The following is a 19,209-nucleotide window of genomic DNA, read 5'->3' as shown; positions in this document are numbered from 1 at the left end:
CATAAACTCAGTAATCACTCCAACCCCTTCTCTTCGCATGTCTTAGAGCACTGCATACATTTCCACTAGGGCAAGAGTTAGCTGTTACACAGCTATTTCTCCTTCCAAGTTCCAAGCTCCTAAAAACAGAAAAAAGCCTCTTTTTATCTCCTCACCTCCCCAAGCACCTCACACAGTGTTTGCACCTATTAGATTCTCAGTAGCCTCCTCTCCTCATGTAACAACTCCTTGCCCCACATCATTCCTATAACAAAGAATGAAGCCTTCATGTGAACTTTTTTCTTCAACAGTAGATTCAGGAGTCTAGAGCAAACGATGAAGGCCCACAAAATGAGAAAACGTGACTCATCATATTCATATAGCTCAGGTTTAGTAGTAATTACACTAAAAATGCTTTTCAGGGCAAGCATTTGGCCTAGTGGTTGAGGCACCAGTTAGGATGTCCCTGTCCCACATTAGAGTACCTGAGTTTCATTCCCAGCTCCAGCTCCTGATTTCCACTTCCTGTCAATGCAAGCTCTAGTACGCAGTGGTGATAGCTCAAGTAGTTGAATCCCTAATGCACAAGTGGCAAATCTAAATGGAATTCCAGGCTCCAGCTTTGACCCTGGCCCAGCCCCAGCAAGTGCATGCATTTGGGAAGTAAACAAGTAGATGGGAATCCCTCCCTCCCTCCCTCCATCTCACCCCCTCACCCTTCTCACCTCTCTCTCTCTCTCTCTCTCTCTCTCCATCTCTCATATAAACGAACGTAAAAGAGGGTGCTGTTATGCAAAAATAAGCTCCACTTCCTACAACAAATTTCTGAAAAAGTGGTCCTGCAACTTTGGTGTGCTTCAGAATCACCCATAATCACCCAGAGTAAGTCTGGGCTCTGTAGAAATTCCAGTTCACTAAGTCAATCTCAAAATTATTCATTGCTAAACTTCCCAGGCAATTGAACATATATATGAAGATCAGTACCCTGGATAAATTGTCACCATAAGAATCCCAGCCTCTAATTTGAGAAGTACCAGTAGACAGCAATATTCAGAGAATTTTTTAAAAAAAATACAAATTCAGGTTAGCAAGTACTTGTTTTGTGCTCATGGATGTACAAGGTATGAGGAAGTCAAAAGAATCACAAGAAATAGTTGCTATTTGGAGAAACGGGTTCACTGAGGAAGAAGGAAACTTCTAAAGAGTGATACCTAATGGAAAATTTTATTCAAAAGCTAAACTATCACCATAGAAACTATATTCCCTAGCTGATAAATGCTGGAGAATTCAGAAAAGAGTTATGAACAAAATAGTTTGAATTTCTCTGAGGTGCCATATAAATTCGGAGTAAGTGATAATTTATGAAAAATATGAGAATTTAACACATTCTAAGCTCAAAATATGATGGGTTACCTTTGGCTGTATTCTAGGTTTTTCTCCATTTATGCACATTAGAAATTATGTTGTTTCTCTTATAGCTAAATATCAATGTTGGTCTTGGATTTTTTTTCCCAGATGGTTTGACTGACTGTGTGGATCCTGATTGTTGTCAACAAAGCAACTGCTATGCCAGTCCTCTCTGCCAGGGCTCACCGGATCCTCTTGACCTCATTCAGCAAAGCCAGCCCCTCCTCTCTCAGCACACTTCAAGACTCTTCTATGATAGAATCAAATTCCTCATTGGCAAGGACAGTACTCATGTCATTCCTCCAGAGATCTCATTTGACAGCAGGTATGTTCTGTTTATTTTGGCCCTTTAATGAACAGTGGCCATGATTTTCCTTAACCTTGAAAGATCATTGTTACTTCCTATTTCAAACGATCCATACTGATTTCACGCAATCCATACTGATTTGTTTTTTAGGATGTCTCTGGAATGCCTAAATTCTTACGCTTTAGTTAAGGGAAAAATCTCTTTTCTAGAGTTTATTATAAAAACTGTGTGAGTGAATGTGTGTGTGTGTGTGTGTGTTCGTGTATATATGAATCATTGAATGAAAAAGTAAGAGGGAAGTATAAGTCAAAAATTTGTTATGTAGCTTCTGGAATGATTCCTTGAAAAACATTTGATTTTCAAAAGCTAAATTTTAAATCTTATGCTATAATGAAAAGTGCTACCATATGAAAGGGTTGTATGAATTTGACATCCTTATCTGAAATTCTAGACTTGTGAAAATCTGTCTTCTGGGAAAGTTCGAATGCATGAATTGTCACTAAAGATCTGAGGCCAAGCCCAAACTATTGGGCAAAGAAATGTTTTTAAATCAACTTACTTATTTGAAGTATTAATAGCATATGTTTACTCATTGGCATTTTCTGCTTCATCTTCAGCAATGATATATTTTACTAATTAGCACTAAATGTAGGAAAGTCACTAGAGTCAACATTTCCTGTCTCAAAAATGTCCTCTTCTGTTCATTCCACAAGTTGATACTTAACAAGCTTCCTACACTAATAAAAACAAGGAATTTTGTTAAAGATTTATTTATTGACTTATGTGAAAGTCAGAATTATATATAGAGAGGGAGAGACGAGAATGAGATCTTCCATCCATTGGTTTACTCCCCAAATGGCTGCATGGCCAGGGCTAAGCCAGGCTAAAGTCAGGAGCCAGGAGCTTCATCCAGATCTCCCATTTGGGTGCAGGGGCCCCAGCACTTGGTCCATCTTCTGCTGCTTTCCCAGGCACATTAGTGTGGAGCTGGATCAGAAGTGGATCAGTTGGGACTCAAACCAGCACCCATAAGGGATGCCAGTACTGTAGATAGTGGCTTAACCTGCTACACAACACTGCCAGCCTCTAAACAAGGAATTTTTAAAAATGGAAAATACTTTTCCAGTAGTTCCCGTCTACATCCTATTCACTTAGTTGCAGGCTGGTGGGAATTACCAGTCCCCAAGAATAACTTGGTCAAAAGTTTATATTAAATATCAGTGGGGAAAAAATAGAGATTGGCACTGTAGTGCAGTAGGCTAAGCCTCTGCCTGTAGTGCTGGCATCCCATATGTGTGCCGGTTCATGTCCCGGCTGCTGCTCTTCCGATCCAGCTCTCTGCTATGGCCTGGGAAAGCAGTGGATGATGGCCCAAGTCCTTGGGCACCTGCACCCAAGTAGGAGACTCATAAGAAGCTCCTGGCTCCTGGCTTTGGATTGGCGCAGCTCCAGCCATTGCGGACATTTGGGGAGTGAACCAGTGGATGGAAGACCTTTCTGTCTGTCTCCTCTTCTCTCTAACTATAACTCTACCTCTCAAATAAATAAACAAAATCTTTTAAAGAATTTAAAAAATCAGTGGCAATTTCAGGTGACCACATGACCCTTCCACCGGCGTCAGCTCCATGCCCATCCTAAAGAGATTCACTGCTGCTACTTCCCTGCCCACCCCCCAGCAAAGATTTAACAGGACCTGTTCCTGAACATGTGGCTCTCTCTCAATCTCTCTCTCTCTGTATGTCTCTTGATCTCTCTCTTATACTCTCTTTCTCCCTCTTTTCCTTCTTCACCCCTTCCCTCCAGTCTGTTGGGTTTCCCCACCAATAAACGCTTTCCACTGAAAGTAAAAGTCAATGGCAATCTAAGAAAATCATAACTCATTATTGGCCTATACACAGTAGAAAATATAAAGAAAAGATGCATAGAAATTTCAAACACTCACCTCCCTTTGTTTCAGGTGTATGCTACAACTGTTAAAACTTAGAAGTTGTTGGTTATATTTTATTATTGTATACTTCTGACCTTTCAGGTTTCTGACGAACCCAAAACCCAAATGGCAATGCCTGACAAGCAAGGGCTTCAGATTGCCTTCTTCCAACAAGTTCAATCATCCCCATTTTGAATTGTTCTCTCAGCTCAACAACAATTCTGGGGTAGCTTTCAATGCAGGTATAATTATTTAATTAGTGGAGACTTATTGTCCACCAGAGGAACGAAGAAATGTTTTCCTATTGAAGATAAGGTTAAGTCATCAACTCTGTAGCTTTCTCCACGCTTAGGGGAAAATCAGTCGAAAAAAAAGTGGAAAAAATATACCAACCAACTCCACAGCACTGAGATATGTTAAATGACACACTGAGTTCAAGTAAGGGGAGAAAGTCAGGACCTGAGAGAAACAGGAGACAAGTTATTATGACCCAAAGCAGGGCGTTTGAGCAATAAACTTCGGAAAGTCAGGACAAACTTAAACCCCTGCAGTTCAGCTTCATGCTTCAGCAGCGCTTGCCAGCCGCTCGCAGAGTGAACAAACTTATTACTTGTGGTGGTTAATGCCCTTCTCCTTCTCCTGGTTTGATTGAGTTCTCTTCATTCTTTTATAAAATGCTCCAAGTTATCATTTGGCTCTGCAAGGCACGTTTAAATTCAAAGCAATGGGTCTCCTTCATCCAGGGGGTCCCAGCTATTATAGATACATCCATTCTGGCACAAAAGGCATATGTCTTTTCCAAGGACAAGAGATCTAAAAAAAGCACCACATGCATTTTTTACTCTGGGTATCTTTGAGCAAAATTAGTCCAGCTCTAATCACAGTATATATAAGTAGTAATAGTTACAATCTCTTACATTTATATAGTGCTTTTTAGGTTACAAAAATGATTACATTATTTCATTTTATCCTCATAGAATCCCTGTGATGTAGGTATTCATACAACGGCATTTCCAAAACTTCATGGGAGGGTAGAGTTAAAAGATGTTTGTTTTGGTGCAAAAATATTTGAAATTGATACATACAAGGAGTCCTCAAAAAGTTCATGGAAAATATGTATTATAAAATAATGCATGGATCTTAACATTTTTTGTGCTGAAATCAACTTGTCTTTTCTTTCTCCATAAAGCTTTGAAATAACCTCCTATTGGGTGAACTTTATAAGGGAGACTGAGATCGAAAGAGATTAAATATACTGCCCCAAATCAGACAGCCAACAAGTTTGCATTGTAGCAACTTCTGTAAGCATTCCATTACACCACAATGGCCACATTTCAAGTTGTCCTTAAATAAGCCTGCTAACGTGGACCAGAGTTACACTAGGTATATAGCAGCAGGGTCAACATAAGAAACTTAGAAAGCAAGTGATTGTTCAAATCCAGTTTAATTGGTTACATTTCAATGACATCATTTACAAACTTCAGTTCAGTGCTAATGAACTTCTTTGTAGAAGAGTAAGACAGTTGAATTATTCATAAAAAGGGAAATTTGGCTACATGAAAATTGGTGCTGGGCACCTGTTATGTGTCAGGTCTTGTAAGTACTGAGCTTTTACATATGTTATCTCATTTAGTCCTCATAAAACCCCATATAGTAGGCCGGCGCCGTGGCTCACTAGGCTAATCCTCCACACTGGGTTCTAGTCCTGGTCGGGGCGCCGGATTCTGTCCCGGTTGCCCCTCTTCCAGGCCAGCTCTCTGCTGTGGCCAGGGAGTGCACTGGAGGATGGCCCAAGTACTGGGGCCCTGCACCCCATGGGAGACCAGGATAAGTACCTGGCTCCTGCCATCGGATCAGCGCGGTGTGCCGGCCGCAGCACACTGGCCACGGCGGCCATTGGAGGGTGAACCAACGGCAAAGGAAGACCTTTCTGTCTCTCTCTCTCACTGTCCACTCTGCTTGTCAAAAAAATTAAAATAAAATAAAAACCCCATATAGTAGGCATTACTACTCTCTCCATTTTTCAAGTGGGAAAACAAAAACTAAGATATCAGCCAAATGATTTGCCCAAGGTCACAATGAGTGAGTGTCAGAGTCAGGATTTGAACCCAAGTAGGCTAGTGCTGAGAGCTCGGTCTCTAAACTTCTGTGCTACTTAGAAAACTGGACTAGTGACCCTGAAAAGATTTGTGACCCCTTCACATGCCTGACTATGGGATTGTTCCCCTTAGACAAATCTAGAACACTTATGTGCCATAATCAGGTGAATCATTTTCCTTTTTATTTGTTGCATAATTGAGATACAGCTGCGTAGGCAGGTGAAGAAAGCATTGATGTTGCCTATTGGCGATACGCGATCAACACAGCTGACTTGCTGCTGAGCATTGCCACCATCTGGAGCCTTTGGAGCCAATGATGGTGGCATACAGGTGACTAGGTGTTAGAGGGACATGGAAGGTTAAGTAACCATCCATCATAGTGTATTCGAGGGAGACTAGTCTTTTCTTGTTCTGAGTTTGCTGTATGGCAAGTGAGAGCACAGTGGAATGTGGACCTTCTGTGCCCCTTGATGCTGCAATGTCAGTATGAACATACAACCTGTCCATAGTGAGGTCTCTAGCAAACTTATCTCAGTCGCCATTTGTTCCTAAACACAATTTTACTCTTGTAGCCCAAGGTTTTTTTCCTTTTCTTCAAGCTACTCCAAACAGCACTACAAAGTAAACCACATATTTTACGTGCCCGGTATGACTTATTACTTTTTAATAATGTAAATAGGTGAACAGAAGCATTATTGATCTTCAGTGTCTAAGCATTTAATCACTATTAATAATGTAAAAGGTTTTTATAAATATGTAAAAACAAGAGTACATTAAACTAAATGACAGCAGTAATTTGCAAAGCCAGACATTTCACTTGCCATCACTAATGGAGAAGTGCATTTAAGAAACAAAATCCTACCAGGGTTAGTGCAACTGCTGACAGCAAGGTCTGGCCCAACTCCTTTGTCTGTTTTGTAACCATGAGAGGCTGATCCCTGCATCAATCCATGTCAAGTGTCTATATCAGAGGTTGCTTAAAAATCAGCCTGCAGATGTATTTTGTTTGGCTTGACATTTAGAAATTAAAAGATCTAAAATCAAAATCCAAATATCTCCCTTCTCAGGAAAATGTGCAAAGCTTAACAACCCTGGCTCAAAGGCATAATATAGGTGCTTTGGAGCTGAGGGCCAGCCGCCCCTCTGGACAGGACATGACATGCCTCACTAACTCACCACTCACTGTGTACCCTTACAAATGGATTACTTCCCTTCCTTCCAATGTCATGCCTGGCCATGCTGGCATTTGATTTTGTGGTTTCTATAACTTTGCTTGGAAAGACTTCAAGTATTTGTCTTTTTAAAAACATTCTTATCTCTTTCCCTGAGATCAGACTTTAAATATCTGATGTTATTATTTTTATATAATTTTGAACCTTTACTATGTTGGTTTAAAAAGAGCAAAAGGAGTGACATTGACATAGAAATCACGTTAAGGAAATAGTATTTCCATGCTTAATTCACTGGAGTACCTGTGCATACCTCAACAATAACTTTGGGTAAACTCTGCCTCACACTATAGATAAACTCCTTTGGGATAGTAGGTCTTAAGCTATGGTATCTTACCTTCCTTTAATCATGATATCAGATAACCAAGATCCTGCCATAGTTAAAAGAAGAATCTACTTTTTATGAGAATAATGTATATACTGACAGGCATTTGATCATGTTTCTCATTGAGAGTCTTTTTTTTAAGATTTATTTATTTTTATAGAAAATGTTTATTTAATAAATATAAATTTCAAAAGTCAACTTTTGGATTATAGTGGTTCTTCCCCCTATAACCACCCTCTCACCTGCAAACCATCCCATCTCCTACTCCCTGTCCCATCCCATTCTTCATTAAGATTCATTTTTAATTATCTTTATATACATAAAATTAACTCTATACTAAGTAAAGATTTCAACAGTTTGCACCCACAAAGACACACAAAGTATAAAGTACTATTTGAAGATTAGTTTTACCATTAATGCTCATAGTACAACACATTAAGGACAGAGGTCCTACATGGAGAGCAAGTGCACAGTGACTCCTGTTGCTGATTTAACAATTGACAGAGTAAATCTTAAGAACAATTCAAAGATCTAGCAATTCACAGCAGTGTTGCTGAATACAGTTATCGGGGCCTCATCTGCCCACTTATGGTGAAACTTCTTTAATTGGAAAGATATAGAATTGGGATCAAAATTAGTACAGTACTAAGCATATAATGTCACTGTTAATGGGCTTAAAAATGGAGAGATTAAACAAGATAGATTTCTTCTAGTTCTACCATTGTATGGAATTGCTGCATTTTGGCTTTTTGGTTTACCCTGCAGCATGCAAGGCTACCTCTGAATTGTTCTCATTCCTAAATCTTCAGTCCCATGAGGACAAGTTCCAAGTCTGATTTGTTTTCTCCTTGTTCTGAATGTTGACCACTGTGTAGCAAACTATTCCGTGTGGTGGATTAAGACAATTTATTTTTATTGTATCTCATTATTCTGTGGGTCAGAAGTTCAGACAGGCAATGGCCAAGATGGCTCATCTCTACTCCAGGATGTTTGGGGCCTCAGATAGGATGAATACCTGGGAATTAGGACAGCTAGACAGCACCTGGGGATCTTTCTCTTTTCATGTATCCCCTCTTTTTGGCTATTTGAATTTGTTATTGGCATGATAGCCAGCCTTGAGTTTTTCTGAGCTCTTATATAGTGGCTCAAGGATCCAAGAGTGAGTATTCCGAGAGATAGGAAATGGAAGATGCCAGTTTCTTAAGACCTGAATCTAGAAATTGTAACAATGTCACTTGTGTCATGCACTGTTAGTTGAAGTAGTAAAGAGTCTATCCACACTGAAGGGGAGGGACATAGATCCTGCATTTTGATGAGAGAAGTGTCAAAGAATTTGGGACCATCTTTTATCTAACATCCTACCATCCCACCTTATGACATAAACCTAACCCAAGATCTAGCACAGAGGAGGTAAAAACTGAATGAGTGAGTGGCTTAGCTGTAGTTTAGTGATTTTGGAGTGCAAATGCTCTTCTCACATTTACAAATGAAAAACTCATTTTGGTTGCCTAGAACACAGAGATGATATTAGGACCTAAAATAAGACAATTCCCAAATGTAGAGCCAGCCTAAAGGTAACATTACCGTCCTCTAAATAGCATAGGAACAAAATTCATAAAAGATGAAGTGATTAGATAACAGAAGCAAAGTAATTACTCTTTTTTTAACCTTATAAGACATTCCACTACTGTCACAGCCTACCAATAATTGACATCATTTATAACTTTGTGTAAGCATCGATAATTCTAACTTCCATGCACTAGGTAATCAAAATCTAGTATCAAAAAATTAGAAAATAAGGAACAATATCGAGAAGTCAGTGGGAAGACTGTTGATAACTGGCTCACTTAGGTATGCATCATTATTTCATCTCATGAGAAAACCAGAGATGTGCCCTGAAGCAAATTGAGATATTACAAGTGCCTTGAGTGTGGGATTCTTGGCAAACTCTTTACTTACTCAAGCCTTCTCCTCCTTTACTATACCCCACTCAGTAATAAAAGCTTGATTCTTGCTCCTGATTAGCCATAATTACTTTCATAACTTATTTAATAAAACATGCTTTTTCGCACTTAGTTGAGCTGGGAATTTATATCATTTGAAATCCTGTGAATGGTAAAATGAATTATTAGCCCAAGCTTGAGGTAAAGGGGAGTTTACAGGCAGATGGTCATTACTGCAGAAGCTGCTGATCTCGAATAAAGACCGAGAAGCAAGAACAATCATACTTCGTATAATGGTACTATTTATAGTTTTTATATATATTTTATTATAATATTGATTTTCCCAGAGTAACTTAGAAGCTTAAGTCCTCGGAAGGAGATAGCAAAGAGATCATATTCTGCCACTCTTTTTAAAATGTATTTTTGTTTTAAAATGACACATAATAATTGTACATATTTATGGATACAGAATGACATTTCAGATGCATACAATGTGCAATGATCAGATAAGAGTAATTGGTGTAATCATCCCCCTCAATCTCTGCCATTTTTAATGTAATGTAATATTCTGGTATCGATTCATTTTTCGAAGGAGTGATGAGGATATGTATTTGCTCATTCAATCAACAAATATTTCTTGAGCACCCACTCTATCAGGAACTGTGCAGACAGCAGTAAATAAAAGTACATAGTTCTCTTACAGGGTTCACTTTATAATGACAGAGGCAGTAAACACATCAAGTAAGCACATAAACAATTAAAATAATTACAAATTACATTAAGTTATGTGGATCACGAAACATCAGTTTCTAAGGAAGCCTGGAGTTCATCAACGCAGGGTTCTCAAAGTCAACTGCTTTGATGGGGCAGACAGGTAACTGAAATTGATGTCAGACAGGAAGTACTCTAGCAAATAAGATAAAATCATTAAACAATTATAGAAGTGAGACTGACCTGGAAGTTTTCAGCAATAACACAGAGATGGGACTAATTGCATGGAGAACTGCTAAAATTGACACACACAGGAGACTATTGATGGCTTGCAGGAAAAACACAAAGCTTATGTGGACAACAAAAACAGCTTAACTATATGCAAGCAGTTTTAGCCTTTGACATTAGAAGATATAAATAATTTTTCTACAATCTAAAATGTAAAATGTTTGTATTAAACATGAATGTAAGTAAAAAAAAATCATCAAAAATCCCATTTGTGCAATTTTTACAATTCCCCTTACTTAACCACACTTTGGAGGCAATTTTGACACTAGATCCTTCAGTTTCATTCAAGAAAATTTATATTGGGAAAAATTATATCACTTAATTCTTGAGATTTATGAACATTACAATGTTTGCTTGGTTCATTCCTTAATTAAGGGATAGGTGCTGTCCTAGCCTTTTCTTCATGCACTGTAGTGAAGACGACAGACAATAACGAAAAATGTCAGGAAGGTGTAACTACTGGCAAGTTAGATAAAGAAAGGTTGTGGGGGCAGCATTGTTGCACAGCAAGTTAAGCTGCCTCTTGCTATACCCACATCCAATATCAGAGTTCTGGTTTGAGTCCAGGCTTCTCCACTTCTGGTCCAGCTTCCTGCTATTGTGCATGGGAAGGCAACAGAGGGTGGCCCAAGTACCTGGGGCCCTGCAACCCATGTGTGATACCCAAATGGAATTCTTGGGTCCTGGCTTCCTTGTAGACCGGCTCAGGCATTTGGGGTGTGAACCAACAGATGGAAGATCTCTCCCTCTCCCCGCCCCCACCTCTCTCTCTCCTCTCTTATTTTGACTTCCAATTCAATCAATCAACCATTTTTAAAAGAGAGAGAGATAGGGCCAACACTGTAGCATCGAAGGTAGAGCTGCAGCCTGCAGTGCTGGCATCCCATATGGACGCCAGTTTGAGACCTGGCTGCTCCACTTCCAATCCAGCTCTCTGCTATGGCCTGGGAAAGCAGTAGAAGATGGCCCTGGTCCTTGGGCTCCTGTGCCCATGTAGGAGATTGAGAGGAAGCTCCTGGCTTCTGGCTTCGGATCAGTACAGCTCTGGCCACTGCAGCCAGCTGGGGAGTGAACCAGCAGATGGAGGAGCTCGCTCTCTCTCAATCTCTCTCTCTCTCTCTGCCTCTCCTTCTCTCTGTGTGTAGCTCTGACTTTCAAATAAATAATCAAGAGAGAGAGAGAAATATTTCTTAAGGAAATACTATATACTACTTACTGTGATACACTCTAATTACTGTGCTAGGTTTTAATGATAAATGGATGGGATACCTGCCATCCAGGAGTACAATGAGTGAATTTAAATGCTGTAGACAAACTGAATTAGTTCTAGAAAGAGAAATCAGCAACAGCCCTGCACCCCTTAGTCATGAAAGAGAAAATAAATAGCAGATCTTAGTGCTGACCCTATAGGAAATCAAATATTTAGAAACCACTTACTGATTTGGGATTACAAAAAAGAAGAGCTAAAGAAAGCCTATATTTAGAATATTTAAAAAGAAATATATAGTGTTATTCAAGCACTCACAGATTTAACTCAGTTTTCTCTATCTATAAGTAACCCCCAGAAGACCCATAAAACTCATTTTTTTCTGCTGAGGCACAAATTGGAATCCATATGCTTTGTGTTTAACTTTTTCATGAGTTTAAGACTTCTCAGTCTATTTGCTAATGGCCAATGTTTTGTGTGTGTATTTTTAATCTAGGAACTAGAAAAACATTATGCCAGGTACACGACAAGGCATTGGTAAACACAAATTGCAACAATTGTTGAATGCATTGGATAGACTGAGGACTGGGGGACATTCTTTGTAAGGCATCAATGTCCTCAAATCTACCTACGGTTCATCTTTCTTTCTAAAGGAAGGTGTTGCACATGACCTGCCCACATTTGGAGAAGGACTCCAAGTATGGTTTGGGTTGTCCATAATTCCTTGATTCTGTTTTCTTTTTTTTCCCCATGGTGCTTTTCCTCCTTTGCTTATCACCTCTGTAGTTGCTGTCCTAAGTGGGAAGTAAGATTGTTGGTACTTGCTAATAAAGCATTTTTATCTCATTTATGTGAAAGGTGTTACGTGTGTGAAGACAGAATCTCTTGATTTTCAGACAACTATTTTGTCTAATGCTAAAATTCAGGAAACACATGTTCACAACACATTTAAAAAATTACAACGTGCTGAAGGCTCCCAGATTTATAGTGCTGACTAGCTCCTGAAATCAGCAGTCAACACCTAAAGGTACCAGAAAGGAAGAATGTGTGACTTTCACTTCTCTGCAAACGCTCTTGGGCAAAGACGAATGAAAAGAAAGGAGAGCATAAATCTTCAAAGGGTTCTTCAATGGATAATTTATGATATTTTAAAACTCTGATGTTCTGAAATGCTTAATGCTACAGTTAATAATACCAGTAGCTATCTACAACTTATGTCAATGTTTTAGGTGTTTTCTAACATTTTATCTATCCTACTTATAGTTCAATGAGTATCAAAAGTCAAGACTCAGATCCTTATTATCTACACCCCAGCCATATCATGTGCTTGCAGTGACTCTCTAGCTGGTTCTGTCATTTCATTTTGTCCCCAGAGAGGGCAGAGTGATTGCCAATGAATGGCATTCTGTAGTTCATCTCCACTACAAACCTTGCACATAGTGCTCAACAGTTGGTAAATTCCTACAGATAATGATGTCCTGTGTGTAGCACCATCTTTGTAGGTGAGCACTTTTTTGTAGCCACATTATTTATATCTGGGCTCAGAAATATCTGATGTAGAGCCTAGACTCTAAATTTAGAGTCCAGAGTCCAGGTCAAGTGTGAAAAACTGGAAAAGGAGCTTCAAATATAAAAGATAAGGAAATTAAAAGTCTAATTCCCCAATTTGATCAGTTCACACCAGATACATGTGTTGAAATGATGACCTGAACCTCATAGAAATGAACAAATATTACATGTTAATCAGAATTTCTTTAATAATTTACAGCTCAAATAAAATTTGAAAAGTCCAAATCAGAAGGCCCCTGTGACTGCACCGCTTACTAGCTGTATTGTCTTGAGCAAGTTTTGTTTTACCACCTGAGTCTGTCTCTCATTTTTTTGATTTATTTAATGAATCCATTTTGCCATAGATACAACTTTAGGAATACAGTGGTTCTTTCCCCCATGCCTCCCACCCCACTCCCTTCCTGCCTCCCATTCCCTCTCCCATCTCCTTCTTAATTATGGATCATTTTTACTATGACTTTTTATATAGAGGACCATCTCTATGCTAATCATAGATTTCAACAATTTGCCCCCATGCCCACACACAACATATAGAGTACAGTTTGGGGAGAGAATTTGCAGTCGATTCTCATATTGTAATTCAATACTGTCTCCTCATTTTAAAACTAGGCCTAACACTAATACCTACTCAAGGTTATATGGATGTAAAATGAAGTAAGGTAATGAAAGTATCTGGCATAGTAATTGACTCATAGTAAGTGCTTAATAAATATTTTTACAAACTATATTTTAAATGATCAGGATACCTAGTAGAATATAATTTGAAAGATCAAATTCAAAAGGTGATCATTTGACTTGATCATTTTAATATTGTCATATCTCTGTGGTGTGATTGGGAAGAAGGTAAGGAAAAACTGTTATTATCATTTTATATAATGAGCAAATGAGGCCAGGAGTAATTCTGTTTGTTAGGAAAAGCCACAATGGTGTTTACCAGCAAGCCAGAGCTAGAACACAGTTGTGGCTAGAGCTAAGTTACACTTTTTCCTCTACAGAGGGAAGAGTAATCCATGCCTGGGAGGTAGCCAACAAGAAGGACTTGCCCTAAGTTTAATGACTATCCATTATTTGAAAGGCAGATTCACAGAGAAGTGACAGGAGAGGTTAATGAGGTTAACAAAATCCCATAAGGCTTATCCAAAGATAAACCATTTGACTAATGTATACAACACACAAAAAACGAACCAGCCAAAAACGAAAAGCAAAACAACAACAACAAAACTTCAAACTATTCAAGAGTTGCAAGGGCTTATAGGACAAATATTTTAGGATTCCAATTCTGGACAAAAATAATCATGTGTCTAAAGCAAACTGGCACTTATGCAGTCCTGAAAATGTGACTGTGTCGTCAGTTTTCTTATTGCTTCAAAACACTTGATCTTTTTCCCATTACTTTGGGGATCTCAGGCATCCAAAGCAAGCCTACTTTTGACAAGCAATTACCAGGGCAGATGGGAAAATAGCCACCCTACCTCAGGGTGAGTGCCCCCATTTTGTTTTACTTGAAACATCACTAGCCATGAGGAAAATAATTCTGCTTAAAAAGCTATCTGCATTTTCAATAGCACCACCTTTTCCAGAGTCCTAGAATGTTGATGGCTAATGCTCCCAGCTGCTTTTAATGTTACACACTTGGTGGTATTATTTATTTGGACTAGTGACCAACTGAGTAGGATTAAATCAGGCTGCTATATTTAAGTAAAACCTAACGAGATTTTATTAGGTTTGCATATGAACATTCATGGCATTCGCATTTTCAGAACATGAAAACTGATTTATGCTACAACATTAAATGTTTTTCTGGTGCTGTACCAGCTTAGATAACTTATATCAAAAGCAGCATGTGTTCTGTGGAAACCCCAAAAATATGTTTATTAGAATCCTCAAATATATGTAAATTATGAAATATCAAATAGTAAGTATATGATGATATATAAATTAATAATGGGGTTAGGTTGCAAAAATTAAGCATTTGAGGGTATTCAATTATTCTTTCCAATCACATGTGTACTATTGAATTCCCTGAAGCAGCCAAGTATCAAACAAAACTCTCATGATGAGATTGTCCATGATGCACAATCTAGAATCTTATCTTGTAATAGATGACTGTAAGGCACCTGTCACTCATGAACCTCAAAGTAGCCCTGGAACCCCTGAAGCAGTGCTAAGGGAATAGGTTGTAAGTACTTGGACCTTACAATTTCATATAAACAGATATTTGAGTTGAAATCCTACAAACCTTTGTTTAGCTCCCGCTGTGAACACCAGGCATTGGGAAGGACACAGAGGAAAAGCACACCGTCCTTGCCCTGGAGTGTCCATCTATTAGGAAAGACAGATCTATAACTGTCATCCAAGACACGTTATGACAAGTACAATAACATGAGTACAACCTTGTTTAAATGAGACTTATAGGGGTAGGGAAAAACTGACACTTATCTGGAATACATAAATTGAGTTAAAACATATTTCCATTTTATAATCTCTGGACTTGAAGGAATCCCACACTTCATTTTGTAGTTCAGCCACCACTTTGTCATGACAGTATCGATGTGACGTCTCAAGATAGAGTTGCTGCAAAAAAAACTATTTCAGAAATGTGCATAGAAGAATTAAAATACATGCCTCAGATTTCATAATGATAAGATTGTGAACCAGTTGTTGATTTACCTGCCTTTCTGTAGTTTATGCTCCCTACCTTCTTCCCCAGAAGTTCATACACCTTAATTGACTGTATATGTCATGGTCCTGCTTTCCCTAAAGCAGCACTTGTCCAATTTTGGTCTTTAGAGCTGCAGCCTCAGCATCACTTTGGAACTTGTTAGAAATGCAAATACCCAGATCCCACACCAGAGCTACGGAATCAGAAACTCTGGTGATGGGACCCAGCGATCTGCATTTTAATAAGCCTTCTGGGTCATTCTGGTGCTTAATCAAGTTTGAGAATCTCTAGTCTATAGGAGAGAAAGATTACCAAAAGTGACAGAGGACCAACATCACAGTTCCAAAATAACACTCTAAAGAAAAGATCCTTTATTATGTGATGGCAATGGATAGCAGGAATATCATAAGCCCCTCTTACCAACCACTGAGAGCTATTTGCATTCCAATAGAGTTTCCCAAAGCAGCAGTGCTTTAATCCAGATGGCACGAAGGACTAATTCTTGTTAAGGGTGTGGTAAGCCCCTGGAAAAGGTGTGGGGGAACCCTTGAACCATACCTCATATGTAACAGATTTCTATCCCTTGGAGACTTGGGCCAACTGACAACTCACAGAGAAATTTACAGAGCAGGATTCAAAGACTGGTGAGTGGAGAATTTGTGTGGCCACTCCCAGCTCAGTCCTCCCCAGTGCTATCTCTCGACCAGAGCTATCAGCTATGGGAAGGATTTCAACTGTTCCTATGGAGAAAACAACCTAACCTGCTCAGTGCTGCTAGATCCCCTGCCAACTAGGTCCTTGATTTTGAATCTACCCTTCAAAGCTTGCTTATGTGCATGTTAGCTACAAAAGCAAAAACTATAACTTTTCAAACCCTGAGCTTCATTTTCCTTAGGAAAGTTTTTAATCAGAAATACAATGCAGTAAATTACATCTTCTTTCAGCAATTTAGTTTTCAGCCTTGTTTTTCAAACCAACTTTTGTGCTTGAGGTTAATGTTGTTGCCTGAGGTATTGAATGAATATTGGAAATTTGACATCGAAGACAAAAGACAACAAATAAGAGAAGAGGAGAATGGAACCAAGAGTTGATTGAAGGCTAGGGATAATTTGACTATGCCATGAAAATAGCAAATACAGAATGAATTAGACCTTTTGCATCAGAGCTGTCTAACAAGCAGCTTGTTAGTTAAATAAGGCTCTCCATAAAGCATATTCTGACTAGCATTTCCCAAGATGCCCTGTTCTTCAGGCCAAGCTCCAAACATTTAGAGGATTCAGCATTTAGTTAAAATGGAGAAGCAATTCCTTTGGGGTTGCAGCTTTAGCATAGTGACAGCAGGTAGACAGCTTGGCAGCAGCCTTTATTCCCCCAGAGAGCAGGAAGAGAGAGACTTGTGAGGGGTTATCTCCCTCATATGTGTTTTTTAAGTCATATTGGACATGCCCATCTAAGTTCAAGTTATCTTGCTCTAACCAATAGCAGCAAGGAGACGTCCTTATTCTTATTTTTGAAGGTACAAAGAAGCAAAGCTGCCCATCCATGTCTGTGAGTCAAAGGAGAGCCCCAGGCAATGACGACAAGTATGTGCTCCCTGCCTTTGAGGGTACCTGAGCGTGTACATGTACACAGGCATACAAAACCAACACAGAAGACTGTTCCACTGGGCTCATACCTGCTCTACACATGTGCAAGGCCAGCTTCAGGACGGTCTAAACACTAGCTTCTCTCACCTGTCTGGCTTAAAAGGTTTTGAAGAGTTCTATATATGACTGAATGGAAAAACTTTCCGAAAAAGACAAGCCCTTGAAGGACTAGAATTCAGGTTGAGGGTCGTTTTGATGTGGCAGAAATGTAAGAACACAAATGCTTCTCCAAGACAGGCCAGTGACAGGCCAAGTAAGACTGCCTGATTTAGATAGATGGTGATTTGAAGAAGCCAAGGGGAGGAAACAGGGAGATGCCACAATGGGAATAAAGAAAGATACAAAAAGGAGGATTGTGGTACTCCTAAAGGCAGCCCTCACCATACATATATCCATAGTCAGCTAGGATCTAACCTTGGAAAAAGATGATTTACATAGGATCATTTGCCTATGAGCAGCATCATCAGAACAAGTTATATAAATAATTTTAGTGGCTGTGTGAATCAGGGAAAGCAAAGCAGAAATAAGACTACCATCCATAATTAAAGAAAACATTTAGTTTAGTAGCCAGGAGTGCACAAACTAGTGGCTGAGCTGAACAAAGTGGCACACTACAATGAGCTGACCAAGAATATATATGAGGGCTCCCTAAGGGCCATTTGGAGCTGGTATAGCCTAAGGAAGTGAGTAAGCTCAAGAGCTTTCTTTTTGAATTGGAGAGTTTGCCTGCAATGTAGATTTTTTTTCCCTGGGTTTCTGCATGCAGTGTCAGTCAAGATTACTGAAAATTAAAAAGAATACTTTAATACTGTCCCCAAATGTAGACAATTTATACTGACACTGGATGACTGATATTGGTCAAAGATTACAGTAAGTACTGGTAATCCAGGAATAAAAGGAGCTACGAGTTATTCTTGTGAAAAATGGATGACACAGAGTGTGTAAATAATGGGAGCAAATGCAGCAAGATACAGGGAATCTTAGAACATTTAAAGGCTAATACATTACAAAGAGAGTTCAATACTGATAAATGTAGAATCGTAAGTTTTATGGGGCTTTATCATATGCTGTAAGTTGGTGTGGATCATAAAATATGAAGAATAAAAAAGTAGGGGAGTTGAGAGACAAGTCTGCACATTATTTATGAATGATGAAGAGTGAAATGAATGAGAAGAACAAGTAGACAATGTCTTGAATAATGATGACTTTGATGAGTCGTTATCACACAAATCTGTGTGCTTCATAAAATATGAGGAATAATAAGGAGAAGAGTCAAAAGACAAGTCTACTCAGAATGAGATACAGAATGAAGGAAGTGGGGAATACAAGGGAAATGCACAGAATAATGATAACTTTTATGAGACTTTCACTCACCAGCCTGAATTCTTCATAAATATAAGCCATATAGAAAATAAAAGAGCAGCAAAAAGAAGAGACAGGTCTGTGTCTGCCATTAAATATGAGAAAATAATGCCAACGAGGCTTGACAAAATAAAAACAAAAATAATTGAGCCTAGTACAGCTGTGGAAAGACAATATCTAGATTAATGTGAGCAAATAAAATGAGGGAGAGTGGGATTGTCTTGCCCATAGGATATCAGCAAGCACCTAGGTCGACATTAATGTTGCAAAAGCCACCTTGTTGACTGGTGGAGGCTCCTAAGTTTGCAAATACTCACCCCTGCCACGTCCCCAACAACATTTTATGCTCGGGAAACAATGTTTAACTAATTTCTAAATGCTTTGACCTCAGTAACACACAGTCTCTTCTGGCTGCAATCCCTATAGAGTTTGCCAGAGATTTTCTCAGCTTGTTTCTGCTTAATCTATACCCTCCTTGTCAAATGTTGCTTTGTAAAGACCTCTGAAAGGTTACTGTATAAAACCAGAGACATCCTCTTAGTATTCAC

At 39.0% G+C, this 19,209-nt stretch overlaps 1 protein-coding gene across 6 annotated transcripts in view; it reads left to right on the top strand.

The window, feature by feature from the left end:
- The window catches only part of TENM1 (teneurin transmembrane protein 1), an 870,866-nt gene that overhangs the window by 692,519 nt on the left and 159,138 nt on the right, over positions 1–19,209 (top strand). For all 6 annotated transcript variants that reach the window (XM_051827790.3, XM_051827788.3, XM_051827787.3 and 3 more), the window contains one exon: positions 1,495–1,711. In XM_051827790.3, the coding sequence (XP_051683750.1) occupies positions 1,495–1,711 (217 nt within the window). The remainder of the gene's footprint in view (positions 1–1,494; positions 1,712–19,209) is intronic.

The sequence above is a fragment of the Oryctolagus cuniculus genome, chromosome X (assembly GCF_051225735.1).
Source record: "Oryctolagus cuniculus isolate XC-2025 breed Fujian yellow rabbit chromosome X, ASM5122573v1, whole genome shotgun sequence".
Taxonomy (NCBI): Eukaryota; Metazoa; Chordata; class Mammalia; order Lagomorpha; family Leporidae; genus Oryctolagus; species Oryctolagus cuniculus.
The sequence above is the reverse complement of the archived record's forward strand: the minus strand, read 5'-3'. Positions and strand labels throughout refer to the sequence as shown.